This window comes from Mus caroli, chromosome 5 (assembly GCF_900094665.2).
Source record: "Mus caroli chromosome 5, CAROLI_EIJ_v1.1, whole genome shotgun sequence".
Classification (NCBI taxonomy): Eukaryota; Metazoa; Chordata; class Mammalia; order Rodentia; family Muridae; genus Mus; species Mus caroli.
Genome location: NC_034574.1, coordinates 58,865,593 through 58,884,734, shown reverse-complemented (window position 1 = coordinate 58,884,734; position 19,142 = coordinate 58,865,593). Strand labels below are relative to the sequence as shown.

General features: G+C 38.2%; 1 protein-coding gene across 1 annotated transcript in view; it reads right to left on the bottom strand.

Moving 5' to 3' along the window:
- Ube2k (ubiquitin conjugating enzyme E2 K) overlaps nucleotides 1-19,142 on the bottom strand; it is a 59,700-nt gene that overhangs the window by 15,588 nt on the left and 24,970 nt on the right. The window contains exons 2-4 of the mRNA XM_021163321.2: nucleotides 17,817-17,910; nucleotides 12,162-12,220; nucleotides 2,179-2,261 (exon numbers count right to left, since the gene is read on the bottom strand). Coding sequence (XP_021018980.1) covers nucleotides 2,179-2,261; nucleotides 12,162-12,220; nucleotides 17,817-17,910 — 236 coding nt within the window. The remainder of the gene's footprint in view (nucleotides 1-2,178; nucleotides 2,262-12,161; nucleotides 12,221-17,816; nucleotides 17,911-19,142) is intronic.

Sequence of the window (19,142 nt, the reverse complement as noted above, 5' to 3'; positions counted from 1 at the left end):
GAGAGAGAGAGAGAGAGAGAGAGAGAGAGAGAGAGGGAACAGAAGAAAAAAAAGAGTCCAAAAGAGAAAGCCTATGGAAACAGCAAAAGTAGTTTTGGTTTACTTCTGTGTAAGGTGTTCTGCTTGCAGTTTATATGGGAGCCACAAGTGATCCAAGTGTTCCCTAAGCCACAAGAAGATATCAAAGCCACGGTACTATACCATGTGGTACTGGGATGCCAACATGAGTTCTCTGCAGAACAGCCAGTGTTTTTAACTGCCGCATCCTGAATGCTGAGTTAAAAAAGGAAAGGTGTGCATCTCCAACCTCAGGAAGGGCAGGTCTGTTCACTGCATAGTTCAAATACAACTACAGAGAACTCACCCTGAGCAGGGAATGTAAGGGATACGGCTCTTGGGTAGAAGCACTGGCTACCAAACCTTGACAGGATTGATGTGGTAAGAGGTACCAACTACAGAAAGCTGTCCACTGCTCCCTCCATGTCTAAACACTCTTACATATGCACAAATACACCAATGTTTAAAATGTAAAAACAAATACCAATAAGGAAGATACTTGTGACTTTCCAGTTTATAATTGGAAAATATGAAATTAGTGTTTATCAATAAGCAAAGATGGAAAAGATGATTATGGAACTGATCTCTGCATATACTCATGGGCAAAGACCCCAGGAGACAGAGAAAAAATGAGGTTATGAAAAAACAAGGGAAACCAAAATGAATGCCCTAGAATAAACTGAAAACAAAACATCTCCAATTATGCAAATGTGCACTGAGTTGTGAAGGCTCAGAGGCTAGAACTATTTCCCTCAGTTTGGTGAAGTCATGTTCTCTCCTTTTTCCCCTTTCAAAGCAGTGCTTCGCTAAGCAGTGAGAATGTGCCTCAAACTTTACAGTAGTCACCATACCTCAGCCTCCCAAGCACTGGACTCACAAGTGTCAAATATCTTACTCCAATTCATTTTATAATTCTGGACACTTTTCCCACTAATAAGATTATATACCTATATACTAATTATGAATGCAAGGTTGATGTCTAAAGCTAAACCACCAGATTAATTAGTGCTAAAATATACCAGCTTCATTCTAAAAGCACTACATGAACCAACCTCATCTCAAAAATGAGAAAGCTAAGAGACACAAACCTGCTTATAACCACACAGCCTAACAAGTAGAAGGGAGATTGCCAGGCGGTGGTGGCACAAGCCAGCACTTGGGAGGCAGAGGGAGGTGGATTTCTGAGTTTGAGGCCAGCCTGGTCTACAGAGTGAGTTCTAGGACAGCCAGGGCTACACAGAGAAACCCTATCTCGAAAAGAAAAAAAAAAAAAAAAAAAAAAAAAAAAAAAAAAAAAAAAAAAAAAAAAAAAAAAATAGAAGGGAGATTGAAATATAATGGCTACAAAATGGGAAGTCTTAACTACCCAACAGCTACCAGGAGGGATGAGTAACTCCCAAGAGAGAAGCTCAGTTCAAAGGCTTGTGCGTGCACATGCAAGGTGTGTTTGCAGACCGGTGAAATAGTTCAGCAAGGGAAGGTGCTTGCTGCTTCCCACTGCTACCTTGAGATCAATCCTGAGAACTACAAAGTGCAGCTTATAGACTCCTGCATGTTGCAATCTGGCCTCCATAACGTACTGCACCATGACTGCACTCGAGTATGCACACGCACACGCATGCATGACAAAACCAAAATATGTAAATAAAATAAAGAACCAGGCAAGTGAAGTGAAGAAGTGTCATATAAAAGAAAATATTACTTGCAAAAGAACCTGTAACACCTAAGAACAAAACAACTTTGGACACCTCTTGCCTATATTTTATCTCAAAGATAACTGCTTCAACTTACATTTTTAGTCCATTATATATAAATAGCTTCCTAACAAAGGAGATTTACCAAAATAAAAATGAACTAAGATTTTTTTAAATATAAAATTAGCATTTGATATTATTACAAAATGTGTCCATTTAAAGACTTATCATGATCTCAATTAACATATACTTTCCATTGTAATTATAATCTCCTCCCTGCACTAATGATGCCATCCGTAATTTATAAATTATAATTTATAAATTAGCGCCTAAGGTAAATCTTAGGTTTGGGGAAATTAACACAACATTTGTAGTCTTAGTTCTCCTATGAGACAGAGAAGAAAGAGCAAATTCAGAGATCTCTTACCATTGATCTTTCAGGATATCCAAACAAATAGCCCCTGTGACGGAACTAATATTAGGGTGCCATATTTTAGTGATAAACCGGACCTAGAATATAAAGCACACTTGAGTTTTTAAGTAATAAGGAGGACAGAAAACAAACAAACAAAAAACCCAACATATAAAGGTAAAATATACCTCGAAGAAAATGGTATCCCAAGATAAATGACATGACATACTTTAATGATATTATTAAGAAACATTAAATGACACCTACACAAGTATGAAGTAAGGTGCAAACCAGGCTTCAAAGAAAAATGGGTGTGTAAATACCAAAGGTTTATATTATAATGGTCCTAGTTTTTCTATACAAATTATTCTCTAACATTTCCAGATAATTCAACAAATATTTGAAGGGATACTACAATGTATCAAACACTACTGAGACACTTCAGTTTAGAGTTTAAAGAACTAAACTCAAGGTGGCTATAGGAGCCCACATCTTTAACCCTAAGGCTGGGAATCCAGAAGCAGCTCTCTATGAGAATTGGAAGCCAGCCTGGTTTGACAGTTCAAACCAGTCAGGGCTTCAAGAACAAAATAATATTCAGTGATACCTACCATGTGTGCATTGTTTATAGTCCTCTAAAGACTGCTCAATCCAGTTTTGACTAAGTGTGGTAGGCTTGGCTACCACATTCAATGTAAAGTCACTCTATTAGCACAGCTTTAGACCACAGATCAGGGGTCCATAAATCCTCTATCCTCCTCGCTGTCTCGGCATCATATGCAAGGGATTTTGTTTTCACCTGACCTTTTGTGTGCTATTTCTCAGTATCGTTGTTCTATGCTCCTCCCTGCACTAATGATGCCATCCGTCAGCCTCCATCACCTACCACTTCCTAACTTATTCCACAGCATCCTTTCCTTCTCTCTATTTTTGACTTCACAACTACAATTTTTCTGCCCTGTCTGGTCTTTATTGATAAAAGGTTCTAACTCCACTCACTGGCTATGGCATCTCCAACACCTAATGTATCTCAACTTAAGAACACACTTTTGTTTTGTTTTGTTTTGTTTTGTTTTTCGAGACAGGGTTTCTCTGTATAGTCCTGGCTGTTCTGGAACTCACTTTGTAGACCAGGCTGGCATGGAACTCAGAAATCCGCCTGCCTCTACCTCCCAAGTGCTGGGATTAAAGGCGTGCGCCACCACGCCCAACAAGAGCACACACTATTATGGCAAACTTGTTATCACAGAGATAAATGAGAGCTCTTTCAAATACAGCCAACGTGAAGTTAAGACATACAGAAACTATGCACAGTAACCATTCTCTTTGTTTTCACATTTTTTGTATTGTTTTGTTTCCAGACAGGGTTTTCTGTTTGGCTCTAGCTGTCTTTGACCTTACTCTGTATAGCAGGCTGGCCTCAAACTCAGGGATCTGTCTCCCTCCCAAGGCTAGAATCAAAGACATGTGCCACCATCACCTACGTACCATTCCTTTAAAAAGTTCTTATTTTTATTTGTGTGTGTGCACGAACAGTCTCACTGGAGTTACAGGAATTGTAAGCTGCCTAACATGACTGCCAAGAACTGAACTCAGGTCCTCTGGAAGAACAAGAGCTTTTAATCCGTGAGTCATCTCTCCAGCCCTACAGCAACTATTTCTGTTAGATATATAAGCTCAAAACCTGCAACTTAGTATTTTCCAGTCAGTAAGTTAAACTTATAAAGACATCAAATAATCACTGACATTAACAGCAGTAACTCAAGGAAAACACAGCATTCTGTAATTTTTTTATTTATTTTGTGACAAAGTCTAATTATGTATCCCTGATATGCCTGAAACTCACTATGTAGATCAGGCTGGCATCAAGCTTAAATTAGGAGATGAGCTTGCCATTGCACCAGCTACTTTTTTTTTTTTCATCAAACTGTTTCATCCTTTTCAACAAGAATAAAATGAAGTATTTTTGTTTTGTTTTAAGATAATGTCGGTAACCTCAGGACACTCCTTGGTGGAGAGATTTTAAAGTTGCACTAATATGACTAACTTCTGTAAAAAAAAGGATTTTTAAATTGCTACCAAAGGTGTCAGAGAGTACAGTTCAGGCAAGTGATCTCAGTACACATGAACTCACCTTGTTCTTGCCAGCACTGTAGAGCCACAGTATTGAGTCTCAAACTTAGGACCCAGGGAATACTAATGACAAGATCGCTAATCACTAAGCTAGGCTACAAAGCACTCTCTCTTTTTTTTAAAGGGGAAGGTCATTTATACAATATTTCCGGAAGCTATACATGTACAGAACCAAGAAGTCAATAGGACCAAGGAAATTCTTAAATTAATTCTTATACTGACATCCTAAATTAACAAAAATTTAAAACTTTAAAAAAAAAAAAAGGTTGGCAGGGGTGAGGTAAAAAAACAGATGCAGCAGGCGGATGACACACGCCAGAATGTCAGCAATTGGTAGGTGGGAGCAGAAGGATCATAAGCTCACGGCTATCATCAGCTATGAAGAGTTCTAGGCCTGCTTGGGCTACCTTAGACTGTCTGAAAAACAAAAACATGTGTCAGATATGACACATGCTTTAATCCCAGTCTGTAAAAAATAAAAACGCATGCTTTAATTCCAGTGGTGGGAGGCAGAACCAGTTGGGCTGCTGAGAATTCCAGGCAAGCGTAGTTTACATGCCAAGCCAGATGTACATAATGAGAAACTGTGTCAAAACAAACAAGCAAGCAAACAAACAAGGGCTGCTGAGAAGGCTCAGTCTTCACAAGGTACCGCCAAGCCAGATCTGGTGGCATCCACACCTTCAATCCCAATACTTGGGAGGCAGAGAAAGGCATTTCTCTAAAAAGTCAACAGACAAATAAAACCTCTTTTGGGGTTTTTTTGGTCCCACTATGCAGCTTTGGCTGCCCTGGAACACAGGGAAGCATCTGCTGTGGATCTGAAAGGCTGGAATAATCCAGGACCGCCCGAGAGACTCTTGAAAACAAACCTTGTGCTGTGAGGCCTGAAAGCACGTCCAAATCCCCATAACTCATGCAAGAGTGGAGACAAAACTCACTCTAAAAGTTGCTCTCTGATCTCCACATATACAGCACAGCACAAACACCGCTATGCAAACAGTACAGTAACAATGCTTTTTGTTACCTTGCATCCTGCTCTAAAGAGACACTTGAGTTTAGATTTATAGTACTCTAGTACTCCAACACACTAATGAAAAAATTCAAGTCTCCTTATTTTTACATAAAAAAATGACATTAGTACCATGTGTGAAATTAAAAACTCAGTAGCTATAAGGACTGTTCATCTGCTACACAAAAATCTGAATACTATATATATAGAGAAAATTGTTCCCAGATAAAAACTAAAAAACACTTCTTCGTCATCTATATTAGCAACCATGCAACATCAGTATTCTTATCTCTTCATACAATGCAGTCTCCACTTCCCTCACTATTTCTCTCAACAAATACTATGGCTCCTACTTCATGTTAGATGTAAGTTCACAATTCCACTGCTAAGTTTAATGAAAAACCTTAAATAACATTACATTTACTCCAAAATGGAAAATCTTTCACTCAGACAAAAGAAAATATTCCGTTAATTAAAACAAGCAGGCCCACTCATTAAAGATTAGTATTGGTATTTAATACTCAATTTCACAGCTGGAGAAAGAGCGCAGTAGTTGACATAACTGGTCACTCTCCCAGAGGATCAGGGTTCAATTATGAATACCCAGATGGTTTTTTTTAAATGAACTTCATTTAAAGAAAGTCCCCCAAAGGCGTGGATCTTTAAGTTTTAATTTAATGTATCAAGATGGTTTGCATGCATGGATCTCTGGACGCTCGTATCACCAGTATCCAGGAAGAGCAAATGAAGGCACTGGATGTCCTGAATTAGGACTGCAGGGGTCTTTGAGGCACTGTGTGAGTGCTGGATCTCAGAACCAGATTTGTTAGAGGAGCAGTCAGTGTTTGTAAGCACCGGCTCACCTGCCCAGCCCCTTACAACTATTTCTAACTCCAGTTCCAGGGGATACAAGTCTCTCTCCTGACTTCCAAGGGCAACACCCATAGACATAAAATAAAATGTTTTTAAAGTAATCACTACTTATTTCATATATTAAAAGTATATTTTTGCCAGGTGGTGGTGGTACATGCCTTTAATCCCAGCACTCTGGAGGCAAAAACAGGGGAACTCTGTGAGTTCAAGGTCAGATTGGTGAATAGAGCTAGCTCCAGGACAACTAAGTCTACACAAAGGAAAGCTGTCTCAAAAAAAACAAAACCAAAACAACAAAAAGTATGTCCTAACACCACAGACAAAAGCAACCTAAATTTCAATATGTAACAAAAGAAATCACTGAGAGAGTTTAATTAAGTTACTCTTATTAATAGCTATCACAGTACAACTGACTCTAGGAAAGGCACTGGAGATCTCAATTCCTTCTATTATTTTTTGATCCAAAGATTGTTTTTTGCACTTCTAGTTAATGATTTAAGATAGAACAATAATAATAATAATAATAAAAATCCTATCTCGATTTTAAGACAAATCAAAGAAATAAATGTTTTCTGAAACTTTTGCTACATAGTATAGGCCTCTGCTTACTCCCGTAGCCCTATGGACATGAAAATCTCACAGTCCTCAACACCATACTACTTTTTTCTTTAAGGGAAAAAAAAAAATGAGCTGACTCAGGAGGAAGAAGCAAGTCAGTCTCCAGGTTAAGGGCAGCCCCATCTACAGAGCAAAAATTGATCCTCTGCAACAACAAGTGATCTCAAACCACTGAACCATCTCTCTACCCACTTTATACTATAATTTGTTTATTACATACTTCTAATAAAGTTAAATATATATGCATTAATAACAAAATAGAACAGTTATAATAATGTGTTATAAGAAGTTAAAATTTTTAAATTAGAAAATTTCTAAAAATTTCCTTTTGACACTCGTAATTTGTGATTGGCCACAGGCTAAATGATAGGTTTGGAGTGCTGAATGAAAAGGGTGATGAAAAGGGCATGGCCATGCAATGCCTTTGTAACATTTATTAACCATAAAGGCAAAACATCTTGGTATAATTCATAGTAGTAATGTGTACAAATGGATTCAGTAAGACCTTGCTTGCTTGCTTGCCATTTTGTAAGACCCTAAGTTACATGAAAAAGACTGCACAAAAATGGGAACAGAGGCAGGCTTTCAAATAGTATTGTTATGCAACCACAGTCTTGTTTGGTTGTAGCATTAGCAGTCAAACACAGAACCTTATCTTATACGTGCTTGGCAAGTGCTCAAACAGCTATATTGGCTAGTCTTGTCCTGAGTTGCTCATACCAACCAACTGGGGATTCAAATAGCTATATCCCAAGCCGACCAGTATCAAATTATTTTTATTATATCAAGAAGAAATCCTGGGGAACAGCACAAGGCCCCCTGTTCAACCTGAACAAAAAAATCAAAAGGAAAAGGAAAGCAAAGGGCTGAGGACATAGGCCAGTGGTAAAGCCGACTGCTGCCCACTTCTCGAACACACAAACACGCACACTCACTCACAGACATGGGCTGGGGTGGTAATACTTTATTCTTTTTCCTTCTGCAGCAAGATCATAGGATAGTCAGTCCAATAACCTAACATACAGACTAACAAATCTGGATCATAGGATAGTCAGTCCAATAACCTAACATACAGACTAACAAATCTGGATACTAGTTAACCTCTTAACTAGAGGTTAACTAGAGGTAAAGTTGTTATAGGAAATGGGGGGTTCTTACCACAAACTATTATCAGTTATGATTATCATTATATTAATACTGAAAATGCAGTGTCTATAAAGCTCATTTCTTCCTTCCTTTTCTGTTTAGGGGGAAAAAACACCTTATGAAGTAGAAGTATTACTTGAGTCTAGGATTTCAAGATCAGAATAGGTAACATAGGGAAAGCCCTTCCCCAAAACAAAAACCAATGAGGCACACTGGCTAACACCTTTATTCCAAGCATTCAAGAAAGGCAGGATTTTCAGGTCAGTCAAGGCTATATAGTATGGCACTGTCTCAAAACAAAAAGAAGCCCACAAGTAACTTTTATTCTCCTAAAGTAATTGTCTTCCTTGCTTACTGCCTCTGTCTGCTAACTTACCCCTAGTCCTGGAAGCTTGCAGTCTCCCTACAATCTTACAACACCTAGAATGCTTTCAGCCTCTGAAACTTACTGCTGAATAAGCTCACCTTTTCTTGTTCTTTCTGAACTCTGGCTGACTGACTCAACTCAAACTCTTCTCTCCCCGCTGATCGATTCAATCTGGCTTCTCTCTCAGCCTGACTTTTTGCTCTGCTTGGCCTCAAACTGGCAATCTGTTCTGATCTTCTGGCTCCTTCTCATTCTCTAGCTCCTTCTGTCTTCACTGTGTATAGCTTATTCTCTCTCAAACTTGTCTCCCAGTAAATCTGCCTCCTCTCCTTTTCTCCTTCTGCACTGGTCTCTTAAGTAGCTTCCTGTTCCTCTCTCTTCTCTTGAGAGTTGGGTAGATCCTATTCTGTCAAATCTTTCTGATTTGTCACTTTGTTGGCCACTCAACTAAACATCACTTTCAACTGTGAGTGCTTCCTTCTACAAACTTTACCTTCATTGTTTGGGATTAAAGGTGTGAACTAAGGGCATGTCTGTATTCCAGCCAGAGGCATTAAAGGGATGTGAAGGGATGAGGCTCACCACCACTACAAACAGGTTTTTCAAGTAAACACCACAATCTCCGGGTTCACAGTGTGATCAAATATACTGCAACATGCATGGACTGCCCAGAAAGACAGAAGACAAACCAAACTTATTACCAAACTAAGTCCTACAACTTGAATTTGACCCCTGGCCCTGAGTAGTAGAGATAGAAACAGCTCTTACAGTCTGTCCTCTAACAAACATCAATATGTTTCCTGGGCAACTTGCACTTACATAGTGTTCTTATATACACAGTAAATAAGCAAAAGTCCACTTTTTTAACTCCACTCACATGACTAGATAAGCAAGGTGGAATGTATACATACAATGAATGACACAATGTACATACAGGAAACATAGAAAAGGAAGTAAATTCTGCCATGCTACAGAGCAGAGGCAACAAAGGCTACAGGGCCAATAGTGAGTGTGATTTGTTTCTTACAGATACCCACAACAGTCAATTCATAAACCCTGAAAAAATAGAAATAGTTTTGATTTGCTTTGTTAGGGGTGGAGGTGAGGATTGTTTTATTTAGGCAGGATCTCCTCTATTAATGTAATTCTAGTTGGCCTGGACCTCACAGTCCCCTGCCTTTGCCTGCCCTGGGCTGAGGTTAAAAATATGTGCCACCACCTGGTGAGGTGGCACACGCCTTTAATCTCGGCACTTGGAAGGCAGAGGCCTTCTGAGTTCAAGGCCAGCCTGGTCTACAAAGTGAGTTCCAGGACAGCCAGGGCTATACAGAGAAACAAAAAAAAAAAAACAAAAAACAAAAAACAAACAAAAACCCAAAACAAACAAACAAACAAACATGTGCCACCATGCCCAAATAAAGTGGTATTTTTTTTTTAAAGCTAAAGGTAATTACAGAATTACTGTTTAATGAGCATATATTTCATTTAGGAAGATGGAAAATTCTGGAGTAGATGTTATAACTAGACAAAATGTCAATATATTTAATACTGCTCAATAATACATCTAAAAAAGGCTAAAGGGACTGCAGATGTGCTCTAGAGCACTTGCATAGAATGCAGGGGCCCTGAATTCAATTCCCAGCACAGACCAAATGTGGTACTGCACATGTACACCACACCCACATCCACACTTTAAGAACAAAAAATATAGGCAAGGTATACTAATGTATACCTTTAAACCAAGCACTTGGGAGGCAGAGACAGATAGACCTTCTGGGATTTAAAGCCATTGAATATAGGAATTTCCAAGTAAGTCAACTGTAAGACCCTATCTCAAAAAAAGGGGTGGGGGCAAGTATAGAGTCCAGAGGTTAAAAACATTTAATGGAGGGCAGTCAAGATATCTTGGAGATTGCGTTGACCTAATGCAGTTTGTATTCTAATGTTACTAATACTGGTTCCTCAGAAGGAGTTGGCCCCAACAAGCAAACCATCACATACTCAGGTGATGTCATGTGAACCTTCTCCCCATTTTAACTGGTCAGTAAAAGGCTAGAGCTTGTGATTGGGCAGTGGAAGGAAAAGGTGGGCCTGAAGGCTGGGGGGCAGCGGGGGCGGAGGGGTGGACAGGTAGAGAGAGGAGGAGAGGACAGAAGAATAAGAGGAAGAAGCCATAATGGACCAGAACCCCATGGTAGAGGAACCACAAGTAGCAAGGGGTATTGTTGCTGAGGAATAAGTATAGTAGAAGACCTGCCCAATCTAGGCATATGGACGACAGTTAATGTATCTGGAGTGTGTGTCTTTTGTATGGGCTTAGTAGGGTTCAAAATTCCTTCAATAGTGACAGATGATGCCTTGTGAATTTGAGGCCAGCTTGGTCTACATAGTGAGATCCTGGAGGGATGAATGAATGGGTAGGTGGGTGGGAGGGAGGGAGGGAGGGAAGACTAAAAAAAAAAAAAAAAAACTATGAATTTTTAAAGTGAAAGCTGAAAAAGTGTACTTGTTGGGCACAGTTTACAAAGATGTATTATTTTACCTGCTCAAAAGAAAACTAGAATTTCAAATAATATAAAGATTCATGTGAAAACAACAGAATGCAAGAGTAAGCATCTATCTACAAACAGCAAATAGTCCCGGCTGGAAAATGCAAGCCATGTATGCATGGAAAGTATAAAAGAGACTACGACGAGAAAACGGAGATCCAGTTGTTACAGGCTGTGAGTTTTGACACTATTAGCAAAGAAAGATGATCAGCAATTTCTTCAAGAACATTTATCAAACAGCACAACGAATGAGCAGGAGTGTCAAAGATGGACAGCTAGTCACATGCCAGGCAAAGCAAGGAAGTAAATCGACTGAATGACTAAGCAATGCTTATAGATGTAAAGGTATAAAGAAACTGATTCAAAAATTAAGTTTAGGCTATATTTTCTTGTTACATACAATCCTAGAATAACATCATTCTTTCTCAATATTTATCACAGTGGGAATAACAGTTTTTCCTCTTCTACAGTGTGAGCTTCCTAAAAGTTAAATGTGAAGAGGCTGAAGAGACGGTTTGGTGGTTGGCACACTGGCTGCCCATCCACACGGCGGCTTACCACATCAGTAATGGGATATGACCCATCCTCTGTGTTCAAGAAGACAGAGTACTCATATGCATAAACAAAACACGGTGTAAGTCTCACTATTTCTCAGCACACTGTACTGAATTTCTGTTTTGTCTGTTTTTCACTGTAATGTTTTTCTTCCCCCCCCCCCCCCCACTCTAGTAGTAATGCAAATAAAACCTGAGTCCTGGCACACACAAGAAAAGTACTCTACCAATGAGCTAGTGAACTGCTGGCCCTCAAATAATTTCTAAATAAATAAATAAATAAATAAATATTATAACAGTATTTATTTAAAGCAAGTAAGAACCTCTCTGTAAACCTGACTAAACAGCTAATTTTCAGAAGCTAATATTTGTGCCATTATGAGATACAAATTGTACTCCAATATAGAGCCATCAATGGTTACATTTAGTACATTTGCTCTCATTCTAACTTCAGAATCAAGTCTTTGAACAATGCCTGAAATTTTGTCCATTAAATTTATTCACATTTTCGGGAGGGAGGGAGGAGGGTTTATGGAAGGAAAATTTGGAAGGGGGATAACATTTGAAATGTAAATAAATAAAATACAAATGAAAAATGAAAAAAAAAAGATGCACATTTAACTCAGAAAGTTGTAACATTAGTAAATATTTAAGTACATTAATATTCATATTATATTCATATTAGGTGAGTTAAAAAATACAAAATATTTTAAAATTCCATGTACAAAAAAAAAGGGTTACAATACCTTAGGGGGGTTAAATGGATATGTTTCTGGTATTTTTATCTCTAGTTGATATCTTCCACCTAAAAAAAAAGTTAGGGGGACAAATTTAATGCTACTGAACTTAAGTATCTAAAATCAAACACATTGAAAACCTTTTCCAAAATATGTACTATTTTGCACTCACTGGGAAAACTGAAATCCCAAAATAGTCAAAGTCATGATTTTTATAATAAAATTTAAAGCATAACAAAACTTCCATTGTATATTAGTTTTATAGTAACAGCTACAGACACGCAAATACATTAACTCTATAGACAACTCAATGTTAAATATTTCATAGCCGGGCGTGGTGGCACATGCCTTTAATCCCAGTACTCGGGAGGCAGAGGCAGGCGGATTTCTGAGTTCGAGGCCATCCTGGTCTACAGAGTGAGTTCCAGGACAGCCAGGGCTACACAGAGAAACCCTGTCTCCTGTCAGGGAGGGGGGTGGGGGGGATTCATTATCCACTGGTACCATAAGGCTCAGTGGTCTTGTTTTCTCTAGATGCTAACAGAAAACAAAGGATTAAAAGGAGAAAAGGCAAAGAATTACAGGATAAGACAGTACAAAGAACGCGAATACATCAATAACAGAAGGAAACCTCTTAGCCAGTTCTCTCCAACAAAGTCTCCATCTTCCCATTATCCCCTAAACAAGGTCACACAGCTGTAACCCCAGCACTTGGACAGTATAGACAGGAGAGAACCAGGAACCCAAGGCCTGCCTTGGCCATATCAAGTTCAAGACTGGCTTAGGTTACATGAGACTGTTTCAAAATGAAAAGAATCAACTTGTATTTCTAAATAAGATGTCATTTAAAATACTTCATTTAAAATTTCAAAATAAAGTGAAGCTGGGCGTGGTGGCACACTCCTTTAATCCCAGCACTTGGGAAGCAGAGGCAGGCAAATTTCTGAGTTTGAGGCCAGCCTGGTCTACAGAGTGAGTTCCAAGACAGACAGGGCTACACAGAGAAACCCTGTCTCGAAAACAAACAAACAAACAAAAAAACAAAAATAAAGTGAAAGAATAAAATAAGAAACAGGGCAAGACACAATACTATCATCTTCCAAGACTTTATAAAGGACTAACTAGGGGTTGGGGATTTAGATCAGTGGTAGAGCCCAAGGCCCTGGGTTCAGTCCTCAGCTCTGGGGGGAAAAAAAGGAATAACTAGAAATAAACAGAAGGTAATAATCTGTCTGGATACGAAATTATGTTGTAAGTATTACCTGGGCTCCTTTCAAATCTTTTCTCCACTGTTTCAAGGTCCTTTCAAATCTATCTTTAGTGACTGTTTCAAATGTATGCATTTGAATCTCAGAAAATTGGGGGGTGGGGGCAGAGAACAACCCAGAAATTAAACAGGCACTTGGGAAGGGAAGGGCTGACAGCTGAAGTAATCAAAGTAAGCTGTAACTCCATGATCCTACTCTGAAGGAGAAAGTCTTACAATAGCACATTCCTACCAAGCTAGAGCATGGTATGAGGGGCTAGAAGATCTGACTGAAAACCCTGCTGAGATACAGGGGTCAAAGCAAGTAAGTCTCAAACACACCTCTCCACTTTCCATCCCCAAATTCTACCTCTAATAAACCTCGCAGTTCTAGATTTCATGACCCATTAACATGAAAGATTCACTACTAAAAGATAAGAAATAAAATTGTGCTACTGAAATACACAAGAAACTAAGGGCGTTTTCTACTAATCAAAAAATAACTAGATGAAAAGCAACCTGTCACATTATTGACTGAGTTATTTAAGCTAGAGATCTCATTTCATTCATTAGAGGGTTCATTCTATCATTTTTTCATACGCATGTGTGAAGAGACATAGAAGACATGTGCTAGTGACACTACTATCATTGAACATCATGGAACATTTGGCTCTTTAAAATTTAAGTAGTGAACCATTGTCAGTATATCAGGGGCCCTTCCAAATTTACCATACCCCTCTGTTATGAAGGTATGCATTTGGATCTCAAAAAAAAATAAAATAAAATAAAATAACATTTCACCTAGGCTCTTACACAACAACTACCTCCCCTCCCTTACACACCCCAAAGTCTCACTCTCTAGCCCAGGGTGGCTTTAAAAACTTAACTCCCCTGCTGTAACTTTCTAAGTGCTGGGATTACAGGAATGCACTATTATACTCATCCTTCAACAGCTTTCTGATTACAATTCTTTCTGCCTTACAATTCTTTTTTGGTAAAGTCCCTGCTATCAAATGATACAGGAGTTGAACAAGATGTTTGACTCATATGGCAATACTGAAGTGTAAAGAAAAGCAATTAGCCAGGCAGTGGTGGCACATGCCTTTAATTCCAGCACTTGAGAGGCAGAGGCAAGCAGACTTCTGAGTTCGAGGCCAGCCTGGTCTACAGAGTGAGTTCAAGGACAGACAGCCAGGGATATAGAGAAACCCTGTCTTGAAAAAACAAAAACAGACAAACAAAAAAATTATGAATAACTCCAAATACAGGTATTTTGTTTAAATAGTATGTGGACTCATCATTTTTATTCCTCAGTAGTAAAAACATAGACTTACTAAAAGAGCAATTAAAACCACAGACTATCCTCCACACACAGAAGTGACCCCAGCACACACGTGGGGTAGCCTACACAGGCTCTTCTTTTCCTCTAAGATTCTTATCATTTTTCTGACTGATCTTTGGAGTGGCATCTTTATTATCTGTCACAAAGTTTTTCCTTCTTAAATGCTTAAAAAAAAAAAAAAAAAATCAGGCGCAGTTTGAGAATCCAAAGGTATTATTTAAACACTGTTAGATTGTAGAGTTCTCAAAATCTGAATTATCCTCTATGTCACATTGGTTTGTCAATTTTCAACAACTTTAAAAAACAAAAAACAAAACAAAACAAAAAAAAAAACCAAACCAATCACTGTAGGATCAGTCATGACATACAATTTCCGACTTGGCAATGGATATGGTAAGTGCACCATAAGTGATCTCATCTTGCAAACAGAACATTGAGGAAGCTGTCACTATGCAATGTCATCTCAAGGCCCCACGGCCAAACAAGTGGCCCTCATCAAAGAGTAGCTACGAGACGTTCATAAGCATCATACACAACAACCTTCAATATAAAATATCTAGCTCTTCAATAATACATTTTTTAAGTGCTGGGCAGTGGTGGTGCACGCCTTTAATCCCAGCACTTGGGAGGCAGAGGCAGGCAAATTTCTGAGTTTAAGGCCAGCCTGGTCTACAGAGTGAGTTCCAGGACAGCCAGGGCTACACAGAGAAACCCTGTCTCAAGAAAATAAAAAAATAAAAATTTTAAAATTCTATTTGTATTCTGTGTTGCTTTGTTTTAGACCAGGTCTTGCTGTGTTACCTAGGCTAGCCTTGAACCATTAGACTCATGTAATCCTTCCATCTCATTCTCCTAAATAAATAGCTAACTTATAGATGGACACACAACTTTAATAACAGCCTCCAACTACCAAACATTTACCAACTTCTTTCTCTTATCTTGCTGGGGTAGGGTATTTCAAACACACCCTCTGAGACTTATGTATCCTAGGATGGCCCTTAATTCACAGCAATCCTCAGCTGCCCAAATGCTAGGGTTACAAGCAAGAGCCACTATGTCCAGAGAAACAATTGTGAACTTTAAAAACTTCCTCCAAAGAGAATAAAGGAAGTAGACAGGAATTACTGTACTGCCCATCTGAATTTGACAAATTTGAAAGAACTTTTAGGGGCTGAAGAGATGGCTCAGCAGTGAAGACCACTGACTGCTCTTTCAGAGGTCCTGAGTTCAATTCCCAGAAACCACATGGTGGCTCACAACCGTCTGTAATGGGCTTTGATGCCCTCTTCTGATGTGTACTCATATACATAAAATAAATAATTAAAAAACAAAAACATAAACAAAACAATCGCATAAGAACATGTACAACAAGCCAGAAATAGTAGTGGGTACGGACTACTTAGCAATATAAATGAGTGCCCTGGGGACACGGGTTGTGCCTGGGAGCACCAAACAGAAAATGTAAGCAGAAGCAGGAGCTCAGAACAAGCTTTAGCCACAGTAGTCAGAGGACAGCACAGGCCACAGAAGAACCTGTCTCAAAAATTCAGGAGGGGAGAGAGTAGAGGGAAATGGAGCAATGAACGCCAGGTAACAGTGCTGCCCACCTGTAATCCCAACACTGCAAACTAAAGCAGGGGGATTGCTGAGAGTTTGAGGCCAGCTCAAGCTACAAAGAAAAACCCTGTTTCAAAAAACAACAAAAAAGAATTTTTGATGATAGTCTAATGGTATTCTACTATCTTTTAAGGTTTTGAATGAAAACAAAAACTGTCAAGATTATTGAGTTTTCTGAACTTCACTTCAGATTAGAGAGAGCACTCTATTTAAAGTAGCCATGAGCACCATTTCTAACACTTCATGAATCCTGATTTATTCAAAAGCATAAAGTTATTAAAAGCACAGGCTTTGAAGTCAAAGGTAAGCCAAACCCCAGCTGTTCACCTTCAGATGTTTGACCTTAAACAAATGACTTAAATTCTCTTACGTTCAAATGTGTCCATTAAAAAGGGTTATACTTACCTTGTAAGATTAGGTGAAAACTGAATGAGAAAATACAGTAGTGCTCTTACTCTTACAAGAAGTCATAAGCTTTCTAATAAACCAATATTAATAGTCATTAGGTAATATGAAAAAGCCATGGCTGCCCTTCATAACCCTAATCTGCAATAATAATGAAGGTTTAGCTAGGAAATATAAATACTACAGTTTCTTCCTTTATCATATACTTAATTCCAAGTTCTAAAGTAAAGAGCTAAAATCATACTATAAATATGGAAAATCAGCAAAGCTATTTCCTTTTTTGTATGTTTTGAAATGATTACTCAAAATGGTTTTAAATAAGGAAAATTGAGTATGTGGCCAACAACCTAAATGAAGTATGAAATAATAGGGAGAGGGAGCTTTAAAAGCAAAACCGACATCTTATTAATCAAAACGCTAAGACAAGGTTTGTTATTAATCACATCAAGGGTATCTGCGTGTAGCTCCATTCAAGGCTTGACATTCTATTTAATTGTTGGCTATACAATATGTGGTCATCTTAAACAACAGAACTGGGAATACAATAAAGAAAGAAGGGCTGGTGAGATGGCTCAGTGGGTAAGAGCACCCGACTGCTCTTCCGAAGGTCCGAGGTTCAAATCCCAGCAACCACATGGTGGCTCACAGCCATCTGTAACGAGATCTGGCACCCCCTTCTGGAGTATCTGAAGACAGCTGCAGTGTACTTACATATAATAAAAATAAATCTTTAAAAAAAAAAAAACAATAAAGAAAGAAGCTTTACAGCACAGTAGAAGACAACGGATGGAATGTTAAAGGCTAGCCTATAAAACCTGGAAATTGGCTGTGGTAAATGTATTTGAGAAAATATTTTTAAATCAGCTAAAACACAGTAAGAAAAATCAGTCCTCTTAAGTGTCAAAATTTATCATTTTAAAAACTGCAATATACCCTAAACCAATAAAATTACCTTCCATGAATTTTATAGATGGATGGCTCAGGGTTACTCTGACTCAGTGTTTCAGACAAATTTTAATAAGCACAATATTTTGATACAGAAAAAAGTACTTGCCTTCATACGGTGTGTCTGGAGGTCCTGCTATTTCTCCTCTTAATTCTGTAAAATTCTCATCTACAAGATCTACTTTAATTTGATTTTTGCTCGTCTTAAAAATAAACAGAAAATAAATGTTAGTTATTCCAGCAAGAAGAAAACCTATTTTTAAATATTACCTATTAAAAAATTAAAAAACCATTTTTTCATGTTTGATTTACTTTAGTAAAACAAGTCTATGTTTTTCTAAGACCTAAAAAAGTTTTAAATAAACAAATTTTAATTTCAATGTTTATAATAAAATAGTAACAATGTGAACAAGAATGCAATTGCTTATTGACCTTAGAAGAATTTAATGAGACAAATTTTGTTGGTCAACGGAATGCATGCTTGTTGATTGCTATGATGCTATCTCTGCCCAGTGACCAGGAAATTTGTGGTTAGTAAAAGCCATTAAGGCCATAAGCTCCCATTTGAGTTAATCACAGCAACTCTAGATATTTAACTGATTCACTGTATCACCTACTGCAATGATAAACACACTAGGCACAGCATTCCTCTCCATGGTAAAATCCTTACTAGGATCTTCTTATGCCTGCTATTTATTTTTCGGATTTCTTTACTTAAGTTACAACTACCTTCTGACTAAATAAAACAAACCTAATTTAAATTTATCTGCATCTACTTACTTTGTACTTAATGCTTTTCAAAGCATTTATCATAACCTTGTGAGAGGTTATGAAAGAGTCATGGTGACCTTAAATAATTCAGAAAACCACCCAGTTTGCTTCACATTAGCATCCTCTTCTAAGGGAACACCTGTCTGCAAATAAGCTCTCTCCATTTACAGCTTATGCCTTTCTTATTCCTAGTGGTCTACACTGAGCACTCTGAACACGCCTAGTTTACAGCTTCTCTCAATTTAAAGCTAAACCCCCAATGTTCAAATGTATTTGAATTAATTAGTTTTATATAAGTAACATGCCTACATCTATGAAAGAAAAGTCCACAAAGATTTTAAATTTTTAGAAGACCCTTCTGAGCTGTCAGAACAGCAATGCTGACTACTATGTAAGGGCTTTAGCATCTTCTTTTCACCTCTAATAAAAACAACCAGTTTTACCTTTTTGTATAATATTTTTAGTATAGAAACAATATGTAACTCAAAATCCAAGTTTTTTTAAGTTTTTATCATTCGAATATTTTAATAAAAGCACAAGATGAAAAGACATGACTTTTTTGCATTCTAAAAACATTCCAGCCGGGCGTGGTGGCGCACGCCTTTAATCCCAGCACTCGGGAGGCAGAGGCAGGCGGATTTCTGAGTTCGAGGCCAGCCTGGTC